Raw genomic sequence first — 24,191 nt, forward strand, 5'->3', positions numbered from 1 at the left:
AGGATTTTCAGGTAGCAAATCATGGTGTGGCTCCCAACCACAGCTATGTGTGCCACTACTTCTCTATCATGTATGACACGATTTTAGTTTAGCTTGTCCTTCTTTGCAACCTGCAGGCCCTTTCCCTGAAGCCAAGCATGGAGTCACTGCTTGACTTCAGCTGGAGGGCAGCCAGCTCCCTCTGCAGACTGTGTGCCCTGCTTCACCACGCAGCCACCAAGCTGGGGTACGAGCAACACAAAACCCACTGCTGATCAGAAAATGTGCAAACACATGGGAGGGTACATGTAACGATGTCTTATATCTAGAGACCCTGTCTTGCAAGATATGGAGCACACTAAACTCCCAGTGGTGTCAAATGGGAGCTGGGAGCTCTGAATGTCTTTCAGACAAGACTGAGGTAGTGGTACAATGGCTGGAGAAGATTGGGATCCACTAGCACAATCTGTCAGTTAATCCTACGGTAAGTGATTATTGACATGGTAAGAAAATGGAGATGGCTGAAGGGTACAAAGATGAAGGTTTGAGGAAATTCTGAAGAAATGAATGAGTGTATTATGATACACTAAAAACAGAAATAATACCTTCTGGATGCTTCAAAAGAAGGTTCAGTTTCATTTACACTGTAAGTTATGGTAAATGTCATTTAGTAAGCAGGAAATATAGAGAATAACATTTTATGCTATTTTTACATACAGGGAAACCGGAGTTAGGTACGTATTTTAAGAACTCTTCATCACTTTGGGTTTTTTGTTCTTAAAGGGAAAATAAACAAGGTCTAAGTAAAAGCATATAACTTCTAAATACAACAGTTTCAAATCTATAGGGCATAGTGGTTAAATGGGCAAGTTATGTTGCTAGAAAATGTATTAAAAATGAAAGGTCTATTGTAAAACCTATTAAAAATGAAATTATTAATATTGCCTGGGTATATAAAAGGTTGACAAGCAATAAGTTAGTTTCTCCACACAGTTCTGCCAATGACCTGCAAAAGTTGGTAACTAATGTCAAATTTCCCCTGGAGCAAAGACAAGCTTTGCAGACACACTTTTGAATCAGAACAGGTTTTGAGCCTGTTTATAGCACCAAAACTGCATCAAGCCATGCATGCCACTACAACACCTAGGCTTTCCTTGTCAACCTCCACTTCTTAAGGATCATATGCCTGAAGTACATTATGAAGAACGTGCAATGGCAGTAATAATATGAATGATTTTGCAGCTCCCTCTGTTTTTTAATTGACTTATTAACAGCGTTGAGGGCATGGTGTGGTAGTCAAAGCAGTTCTGGACCAGCGATGGTGCTTATGACCAGGCATGGTGACACATCACTGCAAAGTGCAAAACATAAAAGAGTAAGTTTATGCCTGGTAAATGGAAACAAGCATTAGGAGGGACTAGAAACTGATACTGATGTATTATTTGCCTGACTTAAAAAAAGCCAAGCAAACAAATCCTCCCCTCTAAAGCCCATGAATCCTCCAGATGAAATATTTTACTGCTGAGACAGAAATGTCTGCTTGCCTGCTGGGATACCAGTAACTGCAGCTGTACTCATAAGCACAGGATCCAAGTCTAGCAAAGGGCATAAAAATTCTAATAGCAGAGCCCTTGTAATACTCATGTATTACGCATCTCCCCAAAATGCCAGAACCGAGACATTGATTTCTGTGCTGCACATCAGCTGTCTAAGAACTTTGGTAATTCATGCCTCCTAAAGTGCACAATCAGTGTATTTCCTTCGTGCACCGATGACCAGAGAAGATATTACATCAGAGGTGAATAAGCCCTATTGGTTATCTCAGAAGGGTCAGAGCACCATAAACTGAGGCTCAAACCAGGCATTGCTTCACCAGAATTGGTCCTTCATTCAGCAGAAGCTTCCAGTCTTCTCTACAATGGAAAAAAGTTACAAGAAAGCAAAAGATGGAGTCTAATGAGACATTAAAAAGAGGTCAGAAATTAGGTCAAACCAAACAAAGAAGAAAAGCCAGTTTTCCTCTATTAAAAAACCTTGATTTTTTTATCAGCAGAGTATTGCAATTGTAATTGTAATTGTAGAAAGGGATAATGCTTTCATGTATATGTTTGGGAGAGCCCTCTGAAATAAAATTTAATAAAAACTGGGCACAAGCCTTGCAAGACCCCTTGCAATTTCATACCAGATTTAATATGCTTGTCATTATAATCAAACATAGTATGTGAATGAGCAAGTGTTAATTTTAGGATCTCAGCTTCTTAAACTCATCCTAGGATAAAAATTTCACTCAATGCTTAGTTTGACAAATACACTTTAATTCTCCCAAATTATGAGTGAGGTTTCTGTGAGAATCCATGTTCATTAATACTCCTATGAATAAATACATATAAGACCTTTATTGAGCTGGGGCCTTCATAAATAAGGGGATTAAGTATTTGGTCTTGCACTTTATTACCCTACTGAATCTGAAATAGCGGCGCTATTGCAGGGCATGGGAGTGGGCTGAAACTGAAGCTCCTGAGGTTTCTATAAAGAATATTTTGTTTGCCCACTGGGATTAGCAATCTTCACTCTTAATTTCTTTATTTATTGAAATGTGTCTATTTATACTGATTTTTAATCTGTACTATAAAATATACATACTCCTCAAAATGGGCCATGGTAAGTTCATGTCTGAAATGGTAGGAAAGGCCAAACTGATTAGATTGATTAGTAATTTTTGTAATATTTTGGATATATAAGATGAAATAATACAGAAACTAATTAAAATCAAGGTTTTAAGGAAAAGTAAAAAGGAGATCTTGTTGAAATTTGGACAACTTTTATTCTAACTCTGGACATTTTAAAATAGACTAATGCATTTCTAACCAGGCCCAGATTCCTTCAGCCTACAAAACAGAAAGGGAGGAGAATAAAGGGATACAAAGTCTCTGGGATACCACTGTAATGGCAGAACGAACCATTTCTTCTAATAAGGCAAGAAATTTGAGGCAAGACAAGGACCGAGCATCTACATAAATTCTACCCAGCAGTTTGGAGGAATTTCTTCCCAACCCTGCAACCAGCCATAGCAGCACAGAAGCACTAACAGATATGCTAACTTTGGCTACTGAAGTTTATCTGGCCAATCATTTATCCCTTCAGTGTTTTCTATGAGCGTCTGTGGTTGCAACCTTTTGGTAAGCAGTTGTACTTGGCAACCGTTCTGAGGGGAGCACTGACTTGTCCTAATTTTTCTTGAAGCCTTCCATAGTTTGAGGGTGGAACAGGCCATCTGGGTGGATCTATTTCATAATTCTTGTGTTTCCCATGCTTTTCACTTATTACACAACAACTGCTTGCATGGAAACCCGTTCAATGTACAGAAAATGTATACCAAGTGAAGGGCTTCCCCTTAGCCACTCTTCTTTTCTTGGTGATCTGAGAAGATGGTTCTGACTCTTTGTCTTGGTGTGGATGAAGGGAATACATGTCTCTGCATATTCCCCACATCTGCCCCCGTATAGACTTAATAACTCAGATCTGAAACAGGCTTAGCCTTATCCAGATAACCTCATGCTTCAATGTTTAGGGGAATCTCTCCAGCTGATTGCTCAATGGGAAAACAAAAAGCCAGCTTGTTGTCTAAGGTTTGTAATGTATCTGAGGCATGTCTCCTGTAAGGGGGAAGAATTGAGATGTGGCCCATCAGATCTGCCCTGGCCAAGATCTCTTACCGAAAGATACACTAACATGCTTTCTTTCCCTAAGATCCCAAACCAGTGACAACCCTGGCAGCAGGTCATACAGCTCTCACTGCAGTCAACCACAACCACCACAGGGTATTCAAGCCCCATGATGGGCTTTCACAACGATGCATTTCAGGTTTACACCTATATAACTGGGGCTGAAATGTTACCCATCAGTACTGTTACTGTGTGGTTATACCTGAAATTGTTGGGGAATTCAACTAGCCTGCATTTCATCCCTGGATGAGGAGCTGCGTTAGTCATGCATGTAAAATCACACGGAAATGGATTTAAGAGAGTAAATAGGACCTTTTTTACGGTTTTGTAAAATATAGGATCCACTTAGTTAAATACCTGAAGTGTCCTTCTGTATTCATCTGTCTGTCAGGCAGTCTGAAATTATCAGCAAAACATAGCCATGTTTGCATCAGCTATATCACAGCACCAAATTATAGTTTTCAATCAAAAAAAGTCACTCAGTAAAGTCTGAGATGCTTGTTAGAGCCTGAGTTGCCTGGTTATGTACGCACTGCTAATCAACTGACGATATTAATCCCTCTTGAACAATGTGAAACTTAAAAAGTATTTCATGAACCTTCTCTAGTGCCTTTCTGAGATTTCTCATTTTCTCTAGTCCTCTTAAGATTCCATTGTTCTAAAACAAACTGGAGTCTTTCTCAAATACATCTTTGAAAACAATTGTGAGAATAATTTCAAGGTTAACTCTACTCACTCCTTGTATTTTCTTAAACAACTCAGAGAAAAAATGCCAGACTGTGATGTCAAAATTTTCATTATATGTCTCAAAGAAATTAACTGTGGTAAATCACATACTATTCTTCCCTCAAAGCTTGAACTCATATATAATTAAACTAAAGTTAGTCTTGCCTTGGCTCCCACTGTACCTGCTACTCCAGTGAGATCATACATTTAGAATAGCAGACAATGAAATATAGCTAGAGAACAAAAAATGCCACGCATACTAGCACAGGAAAAGCAAAAATATCCAGCTTGCAACGCTGCTGTGAGAAGAAGATGACAAAGGAGGTTACTAGTCAAGGGATGGGGCAACAAAATATTGATCTTTGTAACAAAACTCACCCTTTCAACTCAAAAAGCTAGTTTTAAAGGAGACAGGGCTGATCTTTAAAATCAAAGAACAAGTCTTGGGGTTACAACACATCCCTTCTGCAGCATCTTCTCTGCCTAGGCTGGAAGAGTGGTTGCTGTCCCACTTAGTTTCTGTAGGAAGTTTTCATTCACTTGGTCTGAGTCCATGTGAATCCCAAGGCCTGACCTCACTGGCGGTTCCCTTTTCAGCAACAGCTTCATCAGAGCCTTTACTCTTTAGGTATTCGGTGTCCTCAGGCTGCTTTCTGAACATATTACTGTGAAGAGTAACACTGTCTTCCATAGGCAAGGCTTGAGCAGACACCAGGGATGGGAAAAAGCACTGCTAATGTGTTATTATATCTAGCAGCAACATCACTGAGTGGGAAATACAGCCTTTCCTGTATACTAGTACCCTACACGTACCACTCGACTGAAGAAGCTCTAGCCTGTCATGCTTTCACTGGTGTGCACAGCAGCAGCATAACAATTCTGACTTCAATTATAGTGAGCACTGAAGCCTATTTGATAACAGGAACAATATACACTTTCTATTCAGGTCACTTGCTGGGGCTAATATATTAATCACCAGACTAGCCTCTTTCCCTTCCTGAAGCACTCTGCTCTGCCTGCTCTGAACCATGACAAAACAGCAATGGAAATCCTTCATAAGTTTGTAGGTGATGCCTTCCAGAAAGGATCTGGGTGACGATAATTATCTAACATTCAGTTCTGAGACACGAGTTTTACATTTCTCACAGCAAATCCCAGCTACCTCCTTCTTAAACAAATGCAGCAATCAATAGCTATATAAAACATACTTGCTCCAGTGAACTTTTCCTTCCAGTGTCTGCATCTCTCCCAGTATAGCAAGGAGAAGTGATGACTTGCCACAGCCAACTTGACCCACAATCATTGTCATCTGACCTATAATAATAATAATAACAAACACACTTTCAATAAAGAAAAATCTCACAATTCTATTCAGATCCACAAGGCTCAATTCGATCCAGTTCTAGAATCCTTGAACTAGTTGGTTATATTTGTTAGCATCCACTATGTAAATGGCATATTAATCTATAGAAATACACATTAATGGGCAGTATGGGTATACGCTAATCTCCAATGGAATGAGACTATTGCTTTGACATATATTATCATACACTGTAAGGGACTGTGTTACTTTATGGAAGTTATTTAGGGTCAAATGATATAAAGTGGGGAGTGATTATTCAGTCTGGGGTTCCATAAAAATTTAGACCAATCTAATAAGTGACTGCAACTGAAAGATGATCCGTTACTCTTTTCTGCTTTGCTGTACTCCTCCTTACCCCACCACCACTTGCCTACCCGCAGTCCTACTCTGTAGTGGCAATGGTGCTTCTCAGCTCTTCCCACAGACTAATTGAACTCACTGTGCTCACTAGTGCATATACCAGGCAAGCTTCTCACCAGTTGGGGAGTTAAGGTCTTACTGAGGTAAACTATTACGCTGGCTCACTCAGCTCATGAACCCATGGCCTTAGATTGTAAACACCTTGGAGCAAAGACCTTCTGCTGGTGTATGAGGCACTGGGACAGCACAAAGTATGCATCCATGTATAGGCCAACAATGCTACAGTGAAACAAATGATACAGACTTTGGGATTACTTAATAACTGTGATATCTAAAATGTGCCAGCCTAAAGTAATAACCTATTTTAAAACTAAGCACTCGATAGGGTACAAAACTAAAATATAAGACTAATAACATGAAATGCCAGCAGTGTTAGGAATTCTACATCATTAACAACAGCAATAATAATGACAGAAAATCATAGTTGCTACTTTTCACACTTGTTATGGAAGTCTTACAAAACAAATCAATGTTTTGTAACCCTGTGGAACTCCTAGCCAAAAGACATTGAGGTTGCAAGAAATTACAGAACCTCAGCTGGACAAAGAGAAATTCACTGAAAGAGAAAATCATTGAGGATTTCTTGACAGGCAAACTGCATGAGGCTCAAGGAATTTTCTGAGATGAAAATAGTTGTGAGCTGGGAGACTGTAATGTTGACGCATGGCAGAAGAAGTACAATGTATGAGTGCTGCCCTGTGCCCCCACTGGTAGACACTGTTAGAAACAAAATACTGAATTAGATGGACCCATGGTTTGAACGAGTCTTAAGTTCTCCCTCTTGGTTTTTTTAATTTGTCTGTTGAAAATTATAATGAATATTTTTGCAACCATCTTTGTCATATTTATTCTTACTCTTGACTTTGTTCCTGTTATTGTAAAAACTACATAAACTATATAGGTGTATAAAAACCATCTAACTTTTTATTTATAGTACTTTAGGCTAATGATACAGCTATATGACCAATATAGTTCATGAAATTGTATACATCTTTAATCTTCATTTTTTCTTATAAAAACCTAAATGTGTGATTTTGTGCTTTCCAGAAAACCAAGAAATGTAATTAGTAACAATCTGATGTTACATATTTCATGTTTAAGGTGTGCATTTATCCTACCTGTTGGGATTCGAATGTTTATGTTGGACAACGTAGCTAAACCACTTCCCCATGAAAAGTATCCATTGGTCACCTACAAAACAATTACCACGTCAGATATATAAACACTTGAGGGGAAAAAAAAAACTAGAATGCCTAGTTTGGATTTAAAATATGTTACTAAAATAAATCTGTGATTAATAGACATGGTGAGGTAGGCTCATACACACACACACATAAAAAAAAGCAAGTTAGGTTAGTAAAGATTGCCAAACTCAGAAAAGTTTGTGAATAAGGAAAGTTATACACACACACACACATATATAGACACACACTGTATGAAATGTAATAAAGGGATGATGGGATGATCTTGAGTTGAACTCTACCAAGTACTGGTAGTTGTCAGCTATTTTACCAAATACTCCCAGTTGACAACTGGGAGTGGACATGACAACTGGGAGTGGACATGGACATTTTTTGCTTGGAACATGTGTGTGGAGGAAAAGCTGGCCTATGTGACTTAAAATAACGTCATAATAAATGTAAAAAAATTACTCAAAAGCCTTGATCTTGGTTCTAAGAGTGAAAGAGAAGTGCATGAAGGGAAAGTCTAAAAAAATCTTAACTAATGTCTACATATCAGATTATCTGAGTTTTATTCCTTTAGATTCACTACGCCTCTTTGTTTCCTGAGAAGACAGGGAATCACTATAAACAGCTGGTCTAAAATGAGGAGTTCTCACTTTATTTTTAGCTAAAGTGCTAATATATTTAAGGGCTTGTTCTTGCAATGGACTATTTGCCTTTGGAAGAACAGCAGCAACTGGGCACTATCCAGTACCGTTGCAGGAGGACCTGCTCTGTGTAAAGAATGAGACAATGTTTTCAAACCACCTTGATTGCAACATCATCTATCTCCACAGGACGTGTTTGCTTCCTTGTTGGCTGTTCATAGCTTTCAAGCTGATACCTCAAGGGCTGCCTCCTGTTGATGGCCTTGGTGTGCTAAAAAGTGAAATGAAGAAAGGAGAAAAGCTGGAATTCTCAAAAGAGGACAGCATTTCATTCCCTATAAAACAAACAATCTGTTCCCTTTCTTACCACCATTCTAGGTCACAAGAAGAAACCAGTGCTTTTCAATATATGTGATAATAAAAACACACTACTGTACTGTGATGCACATAGTGTAATGCCTTAACCACCCTTAACTGAAGCACAGGAAATACCTGATTTTTGGTTTCCCACACATAACCATCCCAAATTTCAGCTCTGTCAGCCTCCTCAAACCACTAGGTAAGTCTGCCCTACCTGAGGTAGCTCCAGACAAAGCTGTGTCAGTAAAAGTGTAATGGCGTGCAAAGTTACCAGTTTGGTTCCTGGAAGTAGAACAGCTGCAGGAGCAAGAAGCATATCAAATTAGCTTGTGCAGAGTACCTCGCTAATGTGTAATAGTGATTGTGGAGCCAGCTCTTTCAGAGCTACCTGTGGTATTTGTAAGCGCCACTGTATCTGGCTGAATCGGTGTAATCTTAGTGATTCCTTATGGCTGGGTTACCTTTATTTTTCCCTCTCCCCATCATCTAGACTCTGTCTCTGTAGGGCTAGGCAAAAGGTGGACAAAAGAAACAAAACAAATGCTGAAACAATTTCATTTTTGTTTCCTTTATTAAAATAGTTAACCCAGATAAACAAGAAAAATGTTGTTTTGGGTTGGCAAGCTAATTTAATTCAGCTCAAAATAAAACTTATTTTGTGCTAATCCTTTCTTTCTGTTGCTGTCTTCAAGTTTCAGTCACACTTCACATTCTATAATCAGTTTTAAACAGCTGAAATATCTACCTTTAGAAAAACATGAAAATGAAAAATTTATCTTTCCCCAAATCATCTCCCTTGAGGATTTTTGCCCTCGAATTTTCCTCAAATTCGTTATGTGTTTAGCACTCCAGAAACAGCATCTTAGAATTATTTTCTATTTCACAAAGTCTGGTGCTGGTTTTCCCACCTCCAGTTCTGAATTTCCCAGAGCAGCAGTTGGTCCTACCTAAAGATGCCCAACATATGATGGGTTGCACTAGCAATATACAGTACAAACCCCACAATTACAGCAAATGCACCTGGGCCTTTTATAAAATCTGAGAAGCATGAATTCAAACCATGTGTAAATGTGTTGGTGTTTATGGGGTCTTTATTACTACTGGCACTTCAGCAATGCTTGAATATGTTTGGGGAACCTTCACGTCATAGAAACACAGAGATCCCAACACAGAAGAGGCAAAACCGGACAATATTAAAGTCAGGTTAGAAACCTAAACTCCAAGCCCTATCAGCTAGGCCACGGGCCTTGTATGGGTCTATATGGCCTCTCTACTCTGAAATTCAGTGTCATAAAACAGAACTTACAAGTCCTGTGTGCTTCTTACAGGATTCATAAGCTACAGAGCTGTCCCCACCTCTCCAGCTGTCATCTCCAATCTCATCACTCAGGAGAAACTCATTCAGCTTCTGTACACTTGGAAAAAAACAGGACAGTGAGTTAAATAAACCCAGGTTTCCAGGAGCACATTTCCATTTTTGTGCAGTCCAGCCAGCAGGATGTATCAGGAATGTTCCAAAAGGAGTTCAAGGGACACTTCTGGTGTCCTCTTGGACTATCTGCCACCCTGATGGCAAATGAAAAATTATTTATGTGGAAGAAGTGCAGAGGAAAATAATTAAATATCATACTGGTAGCTGGGAATGAAGAGGAGAGCTAGTCATGTGAGTGCCACAAGAGCTCTGTGGAAATGGTTTCTATCCTGCCAGGCTTCTCTCTTCTGTGCCTTTCTCATGCTTACGCACAGCTGGGATGCACAAATGAGTCATTCATCCACCTACATCCTCTGAAAATGCCATCGCACTAGGTGCATCCTGAACACAGCTTTTGCATACTCCGCATGCAAACAGGACTGAGTACTGCACAGCACCTGGCTCTTTATCATTCTGGGGAAGGGATGAACAAAAGCACCATGGTCATGGTCATGGTGAAGCTATGTTACTTTGCAAAAACTATAATCAAGGTGCATTGAGCCAGAGCCTGAGAAAGCAGAAGGTCATATCACTTCAGATCAGTGATTTGAACATTAATCTGCAAATGGGAAAGTAGTCCTGTTTCCAGGCCTTTCTGAGCATTTTGTGTGAAATCATCAATACATGTTCAAGCCACAGAGATACTGACTCGTTAGCACGAAAGCACTGCCATTCCGTTGCCATTGTTTCCTTCTGCTGTTCCTATCTCCTCTTTTGAAAGGAAAATTTATGTGTCTAACTCCCACATCAGAATTTCAGTCTTGTAGAAGGTAAGAGACCTCATTCTGATTATCTCCCTAAGAAGATATCAACTATTACTTTGCGTTTGAATGAGGACAGGTACCCTCAAAAGCTTTCATGGTGCTAGAACTGCTTTTTAACATAAAATGGAGATTCTGAGTGAAATATAAGCACTTAATCATAACGTAAATGAGCACATACTCATATACATGTATTTGATTGATGATAGAGTCACGGAGTGGTCAAGCATGCATACTTCATTCTTCACTTGGAGGACATGATGTTCATGGCAGAAAGATGTTAGGAAGTAAGTCTGCCAAAGGGTAAAGTTTGTTTTGGCAAATACAGTCTTTAAATAATGTCCTGAGGGGTGGCCAGCAGTGTTAAGGGAAATGTACGCACCATTTTGATATTAGGGCTATGCTAAACATAGTGCAGAGATGTAGAGGCTGGGATGATTTATAAGGGAGCCTTGAGATTTTCCACTAGTCAGAAATAATTTTCAGCCTAGGGAAAATGTCTCATGTGGCCCTGCTGCTGCTTTGATAAAAATAAACCCTATTTAATTTTTTTTTTTTTTAAGTGAGTGTGGTGCTGGCAAATGACAGCTGTAGAGCCTGAAGTCCCCTTGACTACTATTCATTACTACTGTTAGCCACCAAAAAGAAGCAGTGGCAGCAGCAATGCAATCAACATGCCTCTGTCTTGACAAGGAGGAAGTACATTTTCTGGCTGGAAAAGTTAGTTTGGTCTTTACATCCTGCTAGTGCTTGGCATCTGACACGTTGCTACCAGTCAAGTGTCAGTTTGTGCCTCTTGGGACATTTTGGCAGTGTGCATGTCTACATAACTGCCCCATGACCATGACTCTTTCCATATAGACCACTGACGCAACAGCCAAAAGCTCCCTTGAGACAAAGTGCTCTATAGCCCAGCATGAAGGAAGTTGTTTTGTTGGGCTGTTTGCAGGAACAAATGCCTGAACATACAAGTTTCTGATGAAGCAACACATTTTATGAGTTTCTTTCCCTTTTTTTTTAAATCCGTTCCACTTCGTGCCAACTTCCTTGCCGTCCTGCCATGCAGATCCCTAACCCTCACAGATGAAACTCCCAAATGTCTGCCTTGTCATGCTCCCTCTCCTGCATCTCTTTACTGCTATTCAAGGGAATGGCATTTCCTCTATACGAGAAGTCCTGTAGGGCTCAGTTTTCCTTGAGTAACTGGTCCTTCAGTGTCCAATGTCCCTCCATCCACTCTCTTTCCTAGAGAGAGTCCATGCAAGTGCTAGACAATGAGAGGCAGGACAATACCAGATTCTCACTGAAAGCCCAATGCACCCTGTGTGGAGGCAGAGTTAAGCCAGTTGCTCTTCCTTGCATCAGCAGGACCAGTCTTGCTAGATAGCTTCACACTTCACACTTCTCTCATCCCTGTGTTGACAAAAACCCAGAAAAGTATAAGGTAAAAGCAATGGTGGGTGGTCACACTATGAGAAGAGGAGCATATCCCAAGGAAGGTCAGTCCAGCTCTGACTCTGAATTGCCAAACCTGATGAAATTATTAAAAAATTGAACATTTCCTTGTTTCTGTATCTTGCAGTGAAAAGAAATGGTTACTCTGATTTGTCTCACATTCTTGAACATTTGAGTCCCACCTCTTAATCCTCTGCCGTGTGAGCATGTAGAAATAACCTTTTTCTCCAGCACCTTCCCAGTTGTGTTACTGAACGTAGGTGTTGAAGACTTGGAGAAATTAGAAGGGCCACTTACCTTATGATAGCCTTGACAGCAAAACGAACCACAGTGGAGAGCAGGAACAGTGGTGTCACCAGGATGTGAAATAACGACAGTGATGCAAAGGCCTGGGCGGGCTGCAGCGGCTTCTCACTGGTATATGCGTAAGTCACAAAGGTCTGTCACATCAGGAAAAGAGCATGTCAGGATAAGGACTCTTGAAAAAGATGGACAAGGACAGCAAGCAAAATATTTTGCTCAACTAAGGCCACTAACTATATACCTTAATTTACTGGGAATCCCAGTAAACTGAAAGGTGTCTTCTATTGAAGTGAAAAAGATTTTTAAAGCTTGCCAGTGATTTCAAAGATTTACACATTTCAGAATGAAAAAAAAATAATTCTTAGTAAAATCAAAGCATATAGTTTTGTAAAGAATTGACCTCAGGGTTTAGAGGAAACAGACAACCCAGAAATATCAGTAAGAACCTAATAAATCTTAGTTGTTTTTTTTTTCACAGATGCAGAACTATGGTCCTATTTCATCCAATTTTGTTACACACTGTCAGCGTACTCTGAGTAATGCACTTAGAATTTGGTCTATGAAGACTCCTTACTCACTGGCATGCCATAGTCCCTCTAGTGTATTAGGCTGAGATTTAAACCTGGCCAGAAGACAAGTAAATTTTGTTTCTCCTTAAACTGCAGAGTACCCTTTCTTGCAAACTGAAATGGAGGCTTATACTGCACTTTGAAACAGAAATGATTTTCACTGCTAGACAATAGAAAAACAAAGCCACCCGAACCCCCTTCAAAATGAGAACTTCTCAAAATGGGTCTTCTTTCAACTTGCAATAACTCCTTTTTTTCTTTCTTATAGCAAAAATTTCTATTTCTTTTTGTGTTTACCAATGCAAACCACAGCTAGTGAAGTACTGGCTCTGAGAATGGTCGTTTTCAGTGTCATTCTATTGTACAGTTGGCAGAGCCATATTGTCTCATCTGCTGGTTTTATGAGGAATATGTCCTACAATAACAATGGTATCCCTTCTTTTTTTCTCCCCCACTCTTTTCCTCTCCCTTTTTATAAGGAAAAGTAAAAAACCCCATATCTTACTGCAAGAACTGCTGCTATTGGTATGGCTGCATTCATAAAAACTGTGAAAGAGAAATAAAATAGGCATCAGATTGTATGAAATAAAAAAAACACCACAGTTTTACAATCAGTTGTATGGCATTAGAAGAGGGCAGTTATTTCCAATTCAGTTAATTAAAATTCCCAAAGGAAAATTGCTCTGCCGGGAGACATTTCCTTCCATGACAGAGAGAGGTCTTAAACACACAAATAAGCCAAGGAATTATCTCATTTGTATCTCTTTAGTGAACTGGGATAAAAAAGTTTTATGTGCACAATTATTATGCAACACAACTAAACCATTACCCTCTCAGCTCTTCTACATCACAGAAAACACAATTTCTTTCAGACTAATTTATCTTTGCTATAATCAAAGTTGCTAATATTATCTGGAGCCTCCTTACTATAAAGCAATTCATAGCTGTAATGTCATAATGAACATGACAGAAAACTTACTGCAAAAAAAAAATCAGCAAGATATACTCAGTATTTTCAAGTTTCTGTGTTATATATTTGTCGTGCCTTTTAATTTTAATCACATTCCATACACACACAAAAAAAATGTGATAGGCACAGCTGTATCTTGCTTTAGTTGAAGTCAGGAGGAATGCTGACGTGAAGAACAGGATCTGCTTCAGAGAGCCTAAAACATATTTACTTACTGGAAAGAGATGTATGAAGTGCAAAGGTTTTGAGACTGGTGAGCTCCTTCATTCTTGTTTCTTCCACACTAGTACAAAATATGTGCTCCCAGGCATACAGCTTTAATAACTTAATGCCTTTTAGTATCTCATTGGTTTTCTTTAATCTTTCAGTAGAATAGTCCTTCATTTCAAAAGAAAGCAAGTATAAGAAATTGATAATGGTTTGTAGTTTTAACGGGAATGATCTTTTCCTTTCACTTCTATTGTAAAATTCAGTAAAGATTTATAATTTTGTTTGTGATTTTGTACAGGGTTTCAGTTGCTATACTGAGTAAAGCAATATAAAATTACTTGTTCTTTGGAGATATTAAAATGCTTACAAACATGAGGGGAAATTAAGTGACCCTGTTCTGAAAAGAAAAACAAACCAAAACATCACCTGCATCCACCTGCAGGTGGAGGGTGAAACTCGGGGAGGTGGATTAGTAGGTCTGTGGTATCCATAACAATAGACATACAACTACATGTGTGTAATTGCTGCTACAAGATTCATTCTGGAATTCATACAGACTGGTCATGAAAATAAGTGAGATGTTTATTGATATATTTAGCTAATTGCCCCTCACCAGAGAACAGTAATTAAAAGTTTTGGTAAAATCGTAATCCAAAAGAAGTCAGAGGAACTCAGAAAAGAGCAAAAAGAAAGATTCAGACCGTTTCGGAAATTATGCCAAGATAAATCCTCCATTGGTATAAATTGGCACAACTCAACAGGGTTGATGTGTGCTGAAGATTAGGTCCATCCATGTATAATTTGCTTACTAAATATTAAGATTAAAAGGATCTTTAAATATTTGACAATTCAAACATCAAAGGTTGATTCTAAAAGTTCAAGGATCACAAGAATAAAGTTAAAAATTAGACAAAGTTTCAGAATCCATTTCTAATTGGCGAACTAAATTAGCCAGCAAAATAAATTTAGAGCTCTGAGGAATGAACAACAGATATTAATCCAGTAATGTCAGGTGATGTTTAGAGCATACCAAAGCTTGGGGTGAGAGCATAAAGTCTCCAGTCATTTCAGAGGGGGTTGTACACATTCTTTTAATACTGTCCTCCTATAATTTATCAGCCATTTGTACTGTTTGCTTTCATCCCATGAAATACAACATCTGAATGTAGGAATAACATGCTTTCATGGAATTGAATTCAGATGAAACTGTGCTAGTTGGGTGAAAAATACTCTCTGCAGAGAAGACAGGTCACAGTGCACATACTTTTTTCAGATTCTTGTCTGACAAATGTCAGGAAGGAAGAGATACTGACCCACAGGAAAACAGAAAGGGAGGGATGACGGAATTAAGGGATGGCTCACCCAAACCTCCGCAATGAATATTCACTAACAATAGGAACAGAATCCGGAACACCTGGTTCCCTGTTCTCATTTCTGAATCACAAATGTCACTGAAATAATTTACTTACAAGAGTGCTCTTCTGAGCCTCAGCCAACTTGGTAGCTATGAAGTACTGTATTGGAGCTAACAGTACAATGACAGCCGCACCGACCAAGGCACTCACTCCGAGCAAATTATAGAGTAGGATCACACCCATTATTATCTATAAAGAAAAAAGTGACATTGGGAAAAAAGGAGATTTGAATATGCCAGAATGATAGCAAGAAAAAAAACAAACTTGTTCTTTCAATAAACAGTTAAATGGTTCATAGAATCAGCTGAGCCTGGACTTCAGAAGGTCATGTTTAGTCAAGTGTGGGAAATGAACCCAGAAGCCTTTTTTTTTGACATTAACTACATAGTTTGTGTTACTGCGTGGCAGTCATAAGTCCAAATGAGGTTTCCACAGAACTAACGGAGCACTAAAATGATGGTGCCTGCCCCAGAGCTTTTTACAGAATCACTGGCCTCAAGTATTATTTACACTGGAGCTCCTTACATCACTCTGGAAGTATTCAAGGGTCTTAGGACTGTTGTGACTCAATTGCATTCTGTTGTAGTGGTCCTCTTGCAACTGCAGGGAGAGGCCTGTCTAAAGGCACTAAAGTATGAAGCAGATGCGCTGGGAGTGACACAACCTGAGCTTGTGCATCAGTATCATGTAGCTCTGTAGGAAAATACCAAGATGCTACCTTAGCCCTACAAAGACTTTGGGAACACTTCCCACAGAGGTTTACCTGGGAATGGCTCTGATGCAACTACCATGATTCTGGGTCCTGAGTTAGTACAAGCTCTACTACATAAGTATTTTTGTTTAAAAGCTCCACTTTATGGTACAGAGATGTCCTCAGGGATAATAGGGCACACAGAACAGGTTCCCTACTTTATATTTTTGTTATCTTTTAAACAAGTCAGTTCTGTCTTTAAATCTGCCTTCTTATTATACAATATCAGAAATAAGAATAAGTGGAGTTCAACATTTTGACAGGATTATTTAGCTTGTCAGGCTTCTGTAATGTAAGTTAGCATACCTAGATGCCATTTCCTTAGCAGACTAATACAAGGTTACAGGTAGCAATTTATACTTGCATAAACTGAAGTCCTTACTGTGTGCCTGAACCTGCAATGAATTTTTGCCCTGATAGCAGGCCATAATTGGTGGATACACAATATATTTTCTAAGATTCACCCCGATCTTCAGAGGATATGGCTATAAATGATCATACTGGATGGATATAAGTTTGGTATTTGCTACTAGCTGTTCTGCTCGAGGAGGGGGCAGCCTTGACAATTACTGTTTCTTGGAACATCCCTTGAAGCTCAACTCCTTTGTATAAGGCAAGACAGGACAGTACTATCACCTTTCCCACAGTGGTATAGTTATAATCCAACTCATAGGTACCAAAGGTTAGTTTCTTCCCTCTCTTTTCCAAAAACCAGCCAATTGAGCTTATTACCACAGAAAGACATATTACCACAAAACCAGTGTCATTGATACCAGCTGCATAATATTTTGAGAAGTAAATAGTATTTGCCTTTCAATTTTACTGTTGGAGCAAAAGTGTAAGGTAATTGCTATGATTAAGAGCTTAAGAGCAGAAGGAGCCCTGTTACATCCTTGGCAACAGATGCTTACTCACCAAGTGCACTCATCAGATACAAATTCATGGGTGATGCTATGCTCGTTCCCAGTCAAAGCTATGGTCAAGCTACTCGTGTTCCCTGTCTCCTGATTGTCTGAAGGTGAACTACAGGGATCAGCAAAATCAGAAGCTTCCTCAAACCAGCCTTTTACAGTAGTGGTGAGGAAGGCCATTACATTTCTACAGTGGGTGGGACAAAGACTTTATTAGAGACAAATGATGGTGAATTTAGGCTACATATAATTATCCACCAGCCACAGCAATCAGATTAGCTGTTCATTTAATAACATTTGAAGTATTAACAGCAACACTTTCAAATTAACCTGGATGTGAAACAATGACTTAAAATGAAACTGTCTGTATTATTTCTAATTTCTGTTACCAAGTAAACTTTTTTGTCTTTTTCTCCATAAATTATTTTATGACTCTCTAAATGCTACCTGATCCATTAGTAGTAGTAATATTGTTAATTATTATCAAAGATTACTGATACAGTTCTAGGAATTTCAGCAAAACAAATCTGCTAGAAGAGTAGGTTTTGTGCCTTTTTAAAGTTGTTTAATGTCAGTGAGATTACCCATAGGAAAGGACCAGGCCAATCCCACTCCAAGCTAAAATTCTGAAGGTGCTACAGGAGTCCAAGTGTCCTGGAAAATCAGCATGGCTTAGGTCATTAAGTCATACAGCATTTTTGAAGGTTTCCTTCAGGCTAATAATTTTTACCTTTCGTTCTTACAGAACTTTCCCAGCCTTGCTAAGAACCAGATGTTTACAGTAACTAAGCTTGTTTAGATGAGAGCCTCTCTGAGCATTTCGTGCAGCGCACTGTCGGTGCTGCTGTCAGTCACGGAGCAGGATTCAATTGCCTTTTGCTCCTGCCGCAAAACACAGTTAGGAGTGCACACTGCAAATGCAATACTTAGCACTGGTCAGATGCCTGTGCTGCTGCCATGTGGCAGAAATAAAAGTAATGACTTGTGCCAGTAGTGGAAGAAATATGAGCAGGGAGAGGATGACAGGTCATCATTCTTAAAGTCACAGGACACATCCATGACATGGAAATTCTGCTCAAAAAAATCCTCTCTCTTTACCGGCCCTCGGAGACACAACCTCCCCGCCTTCAGAGGAGATGATGGGCCACGTTTCTGCTTGTTAGTCTTCTGGAAAATGAGTGTGAAGTCCAAGTTCCCCTCTGGATTTGGTAGTAGTCTCACAGACATATACTCTTTTCAACCAGCTTGGAGGATCACTGAAATCAGGCCCTTACTTTGATGCTCTACCTGAACAGGCATTGCCCACAGATTGGGGCACAGGAACAAGAACCACATTAATTGATTTGTTTCTATGGCAACCAAGTTATTGATTTGTCCCAGCGTCATCTCTCCCATGGACAAGTTGGATGTAGAAAGCCTCAGGATCTTATTATATATCATTGCCTGTAGGAAAGGAATAAAATGGAAAATATGAAAATGATATAATTACAAAACAACAGCAGCAGCAGGACGTTTCAAACTGTGGTATCAGTCTTTACTTAAGATAGCCCTTCTCCCAGTCTCTCACCTGACATAGAGAGAGAGATGGAGACAGAGTGAGAGAAAGCACAAAAGAGAGAACTGACTTTAAAAAACTCCAATTCCTCTTAAAAGGTTTGTTGCTTAATGCAGACCTAAAACAGAACAAAATGACAACAAAACGTCAAAATTCAGGAGACTGGGCAAAGATCTTTTTTTAACAGACATTTGGTGGGCCTGCTTTTTTGTGACACTGCCTGTCAAAGAGATCCTTGTTTCTGATAAAGTAGTTAAACTCATGCTATGAAGTTTTGATCAGGGTGGTATGTATTCCTTTGGGTTTCTCTCCTTTACCTGGCCACCTATTTCCATAAAATCTGTAGGAACTTAACAGTGTTTAAAATTAGTCAGGGCTTGTATCTACCACAATTTTAAAGACAAATATTGTGAGCCCAGTCACAGTTATAACCAAATATCAAACACTGCAGCTTCAAGGAAGTTTTTAAAATAATTCTGTGCTCTTTTCTCTGTTTTGTCCATGTGTAGGGTAGATCCTGTAGAATTAATCAGAAATGCCTACAGACCATGGCGAATTACATCAGCTCCATATGGTCCTAAGAGTTCCCATTTTGGCAAGTGGGAGTCACAAAAGCACAAGGAAATAATCAGGTATTCTTTCTTCACAGATAGTGTGTACCATCTATCCTGGGAGAAGGCAGAAAATGTTTGAAAGAGCTACATCAATCACAGTGTGCACAAAAAAAAGAAGTTTCCACACCAAGATGGTACTCCTATGGTTAGTTACGCCTGGCAAAGCATCCGTTCCAGCTTCCATTTTGCACACAGTGCTGCTGCTGTCTGTGGAGTCTGGTCTGTGGAGATCCCTGCTACAACCCACCCACATTCTGAGCTGGAGCTGCTGGCTCCAGTTCATAAACATGACTTTCACAGAGGGTTAATGGATGCTGGGTTTAGCAACAGTTTTGCAGACGAATGACTCCTGTCCCATCCCACGGCACTCTGTGCAAAAGGGCATAAATATCCAGAATCACCACTCACAATACGTTGGCAACGTTCCCGTAAAACATAGCTCGGCCAAAGATACGCTGCAGATGACTCTGTTCACAGTCAGCAGAAGTAACCAGCAGAAGCAAATGAACAAAGCAGATGCAGAGCCAAAACGACACTGCTTATCTTCATATATTAAACATCATCTGCAAAGGTATGTTCTTATATGCACAGAGTGAGTGTTAAACTTCTACATGTTAGTATGATGGGTTTAGTTTTTAGCAAAAGGAATTGCTGCCATTAGTTTGGCTATGTCAGTGATAACTACTTTTTCCAGTTTTCTGTATAAAAATACAGTGCATATCTTCTCTCGAACAATTGTTAACTGAGTCTTCAGATAAAGAACAAGACAAATGAAAGTACAAAGCTCAAGTTATTATTGGTGAATTTCTTGGCAAACCATGGGAACATCTTTGCTCACCAGTAAAGCACCTCGCAGGTTGATGCCTGTTTCTGTAGTCACATAGTAGGATGCCTGCAGGAATGTCCTCTGCAAGATAAGGGCCAGGAAGAGAAGAACTGCCAGAACATAAACATTCCTGAGGAATTCCTCTGAGGAAAGATATGAATTTGATGGATCCTTCACCTGAAAAGAAAGGAAAGAATTATGAAAGTGCCATAGGAGTGATTGTACGTTCTTGAGACACTGGAAACAAGAAAATCCAGTCATTGAATTAGAATAAAAATTATTGATGGTATTATGGGAAAGTAATAGAAATTAGATTTCTCACTGCCTTATGTTACCAAAATCATTTGGATACAAATTGAATACTCCATTCATGTTCCAAAGACTAAGGATCTTAACTTTTAGCAGTTCTAAAACGGATTGGTTTTAGCAGAACAGGGACAATGAGATCAACGTGAGTCCTTATCTTTAGTTTCTCCATTGAATTCTGGTGATTTGTAGGAAATAATTGCTACTCAGTAGAAAATAAAGCTCATTCAACCTGCGCCACAAAGAAACTGCAAGAAAATATCCTTTATTCTATAGGATTAGTTACTTATGTTGCATTTGCATGTTACGGAAAAAATTCCCTCCAGAAATATAGTCTATGATACCTGTGAATTCTGAATAAAATATGAGTATATATGCCAGTGTTCCCCACAAAATGAGGTTTAAATGCCTCAATGGGGAAAAAAATCTTATTTAAATCACTTATTTGTTTTCACTTTCTAGTTTTTATGTTCACTGTTCTGCTCTGTTTCAGGCAGAAAAGGGAACAAATGTACCAAAATACCCCAAGGAAGGATGTTCCTTCGGTATTTCCGATCCAGCTGGAAGCAGGATGTACTGGAATTCTTACAAGGAAAAAAAAAAGGAAAAAGCCTGTTCTACTGAAATACCCAGCCTGCTTCTGAGATGAAAGGTTTGGGAAATACTGGAAAGTAAACCATGTGCCTATCCTCTTGAAGATTCCTTCATCACTCTGGATTTCTGTCACCCACCGTGAGACTGCAGGCAGGAGAGAGGTGCTCCAACCTCCAGGCTCACCTCACTGTAGTGATCCCAGCCTCTCCACTACACACACCCCCTCTGCCACAGGCAGCTGACACCCAAAATGTGTGTGTAAGCACCCAACAGTGTTTTGAAAAGCCCCAATGTCTGTAAGACACCTAAATACCACTGAAATAATAGGACTAAGTGGCTCAACCAGCCCAAGACTCCTTGAAACGAGGATTGCTTAAGTGCATGAGTGGTTAGATAACTATATTTGAAAACTCTTCTCTTAATGTTCTGCCACGTCTAACTTCCCCATGTTTACATACTGGGGATATCAATAATAAAATAATATTTGTAGGTACCTTTATCAATGTATCTAGAGTTCTCAGAAATTATGGGGGAATAAGGATACATTTATATTAATTCACATTAATTTAAACTACAGAGAATCTAAAGGAGAAATGCATAATACCAAGAACAACCAAGAGAAAGTTTATCAAAATCCATAAGAAATGCATTCTGAAATGTATCCAAGAGAAACAGTGGCTGTCAGCAAGCCAGGCCCTTGGAGTGGTTTCAAGTTCTCCAATTATTTTAATCTTCCCTTTAGCCAGTGTTGATTAAAATTAAAAAAAAACAGAACTAAAACCACTACACTGAATTGTACAAAAAAATAAAGGAAGTAGACATGGTACATATTCCTAAATGCGAGATCCAGAAATGAACATTTTCAAGCTTAAATACCTTGTTTGCTCAAAATGGAAAAAAACACCCATTTTTGAAGGCAAAATATGCACTTTGCCTTTTAACTCCGTGGTTCAAATCCAACACATGGAGGTTCAAGGATGATAAAGAGTTTTATTTGATAAGCTGCACAATTAAACTCTCCTTCAGTACAATGGCTGAGTGAGAGTCTAAAGCCAAATTCAGTCAAGAAAATGAATGTCAGGAGTGAGCAGCCAAGAAGATGATATTTGGATAGTGATGACAGTCAAATGCTTTATCTGGAGGGGAATACGTTATTCCATTACATACCTATCTGCTCATTCAAGTACAAAACATTTACTGCATAAAGTGTATGGAGATGTTTCTGTAGAAGACAGAAGCAGGAAAATTCCTTCATCATATTTTCTTTGCTGTCAGCTAGTAAAATAATTTGTACGTTTTCACTAGTTACTAATAAATACTTTCACTTATGATAGAAAATGTTCTGTATCAGAGGCTTGCTCAGTGCTTAGAGGTGATCTCCAAAAGTTCAGTCTTGGTGAAACTTGAAATGATCTGTGAACTAGTATCTTTTGTGCATCTCTAGTATCAAGAATGCCATTGAATAAAGTGGATGCTTCTCAACTTCTCACATGAGCCAATGCATTTCATCACAGCAACAAGTAGTATAATCAGTCACAAGTAGGGAGTGACTACTCTTGGTTTCCCAGTGGAAAACAGATTTCAGAAAGCTCAAGCCTGTCAGTGGACTACAAATGGACAGATGGACAGAAATTAAGCAAAATTCCTAGACTCACCCTTGCTGCATGCATCATTGAGGCACCACCAGCGGGTGTCCTGCCTGAACTGAAGAGGCATAGCTGCACAGGAGCAGAAAAGCTATTCCTTCCCCCCAGAACTGCTGGGATGACTCCACCAAGAGGCAGACAGCTGGGCAACTGTGGGAAGCCTCCGCTACCTGTGTCACATTCATACCAAAGACTTCCACTACTTAGGTTTATAACTTGACTGTCATTCACAAAAAAAAAATAATTTGCTTGAAAGAAACAAAGAAATAATACAAAGATGGTCATAGATGTATAAAAGCATGCAGCCAGACAAATTCAATACCTGGTAGGAATCTAGAACTACTACCAAACAAAGTCTTTCAATCCATGTTGTCAGGTTACCTTTTCTGTCGTATTTGTATTGTTGGTTGTATTCTGGAAGCCCTGGACAATGCCAGAAATGCATAATGGCCCAGCAAAACCCAGCAAATCAGCCAAGTAACGGAACGTGCTGCTGAGAAGAATTGGTCGGCCAAAAGCACTGTACATGGCTAACCATATGGAGGGACTCCGATTGGGCTGGTCTGCTACCTTTTTCTGGAAAACAGAGAAACAGGTATCAACGCAACAAGAAGCAGCCTCCCTGGCTTTACATAGCAACTTCCATTTCATTTCTGTCTGGATGCCCAAATGGTTCCTGAAGGGTGTTTTGGACTAGGTGAGGTAGCAAACATGTTGTAGATATCAACAGTTTTCAGCCATTCTTCACAGCAAATTCAAATCCTGCCTCCACTTGGTAGCTGTGGTTTCTCACCTCTAAATCCTACCACTTTCCTGAACCTGTGAATGCAGGAATGCAAACACAGATTAATCGCACTGGCACGTAGCCATAGCTCCTTGTCACATGTGCACTCAGGAAAAGGTCTGGCCTTTCAACCCCTTGCTCAAAGGGGTAATCTCGGCTTTCACAGTAGCTGTGAAACCACTTGATCCAGTAAAGGCTTCTGATGTGAGAAAGGGCTTGAAGGAATAAACATGGACAGACACCTACAACAACATCATTTAATTTAACTTATCTGGATTTTTTTTTTCTATCTCTTGGAAGCCTCCCAGGAAGACACACTTCAGCTGATCTCTAATTGCTGTGCTCAAAAAGATGAAAGTAACAGGCTATGTTGGGAGGTAAGATTAAATCAAATAAGGGTCCTTTCTAGCCTTCAGTTCTGTGAATGTATGCAGTATCACAACTCTCGCCCTAAACCACCAGCCAGCAGCTATCTCTTTATCTAGTCAGAGGAGTTCTGGTATTTCTGAGGTCCTTTCAATCTAAAGAAGAAAGGGTTTTAGTGAACAGATCCACGGTCTGCAGAGTGCTTCCTTGCACTTCAGGCAGCAGCTTTTGACACTTTAAAAAAGCATCTGTCAATTTTCAAGTAGCACAGATGCCTGTA

General features: G+C 39.4%; 1 protein-coding gene across 12 annotated transcripts in view; it reads right to left on the minus strand.

Moving 5' to 3' along the window:
- ABCC9 (ATP binding cassette subfamily C member 9) overlaps positions 1–24,191 on the minus strand; it is a 75,223-nt gene that overhangs the window by 31,127 nt on the left and 19,905 nt on the right. For 7 of the 12 annotated variants that reach the window (XM_080392152.1, XM_080392151.1, XM_080392149.1 and 4 more), the window contains 13 exons: positions 23,143–23,337; positions 20,228–20,392; positions 18,508–18,663; positions 15,613–15,747; positions 14,149–14,311; positions 13,469–13,509; positions 12,389–12,531; positions 9,711–9,819; positions 8,205–8,315; positions 7,332–7,404; positions 5,639–5,744; positions 4,062–4,100; positions 585–623 (listed from right to left, as the gene is read on the minus strand). In XM_080392152.1, coding sequence (XP_080248278.1) covers positions 585–623; positions 4,062–4,100; positions 5,639–5,744; positions 7,332–7,404; positions 8,205–8,315; positions 9,711–9,819; positions 12,389–12,531; positions 13,469–13,509; positions 14,149–14,311; positions 15,613–15,747; positions 18,508–18,663; positions 20,228–20,392; positions 23,143–23,337 — 1,475 coding nt within the window. The remainder of the gene's footprint in view (positions 1–584; positions 624–4,061; positions 4,101–5,638; positions 5,745–7,331; positions 7,405–8,204; positions 8,316–9,710; positions 9,820–12,388; positions 12,532–13,468; positions 13,510–14,148; positions 14,312–15,612; positions 15,748–18,507; positions 18,664–20,227; positions 20,393–23,142; positions 23,338–24,191) is intronic. The other 5 variants (XM_080392156.1, XM_080392155.1, XM_080392148.1 and 2 more) reach the window with 2 other exon arrangements.

Source organism: Falco punctatus, assembly GCF_963210335.1.
Source record: "Falco punctatus genome assembly, chromosome: 6".
NCBI classification, from domain to species: Eukaryota; Metazoa; Chordata; class Aves; order Falconiformes; family Falconidae; genus Falco; species Falco punctatus.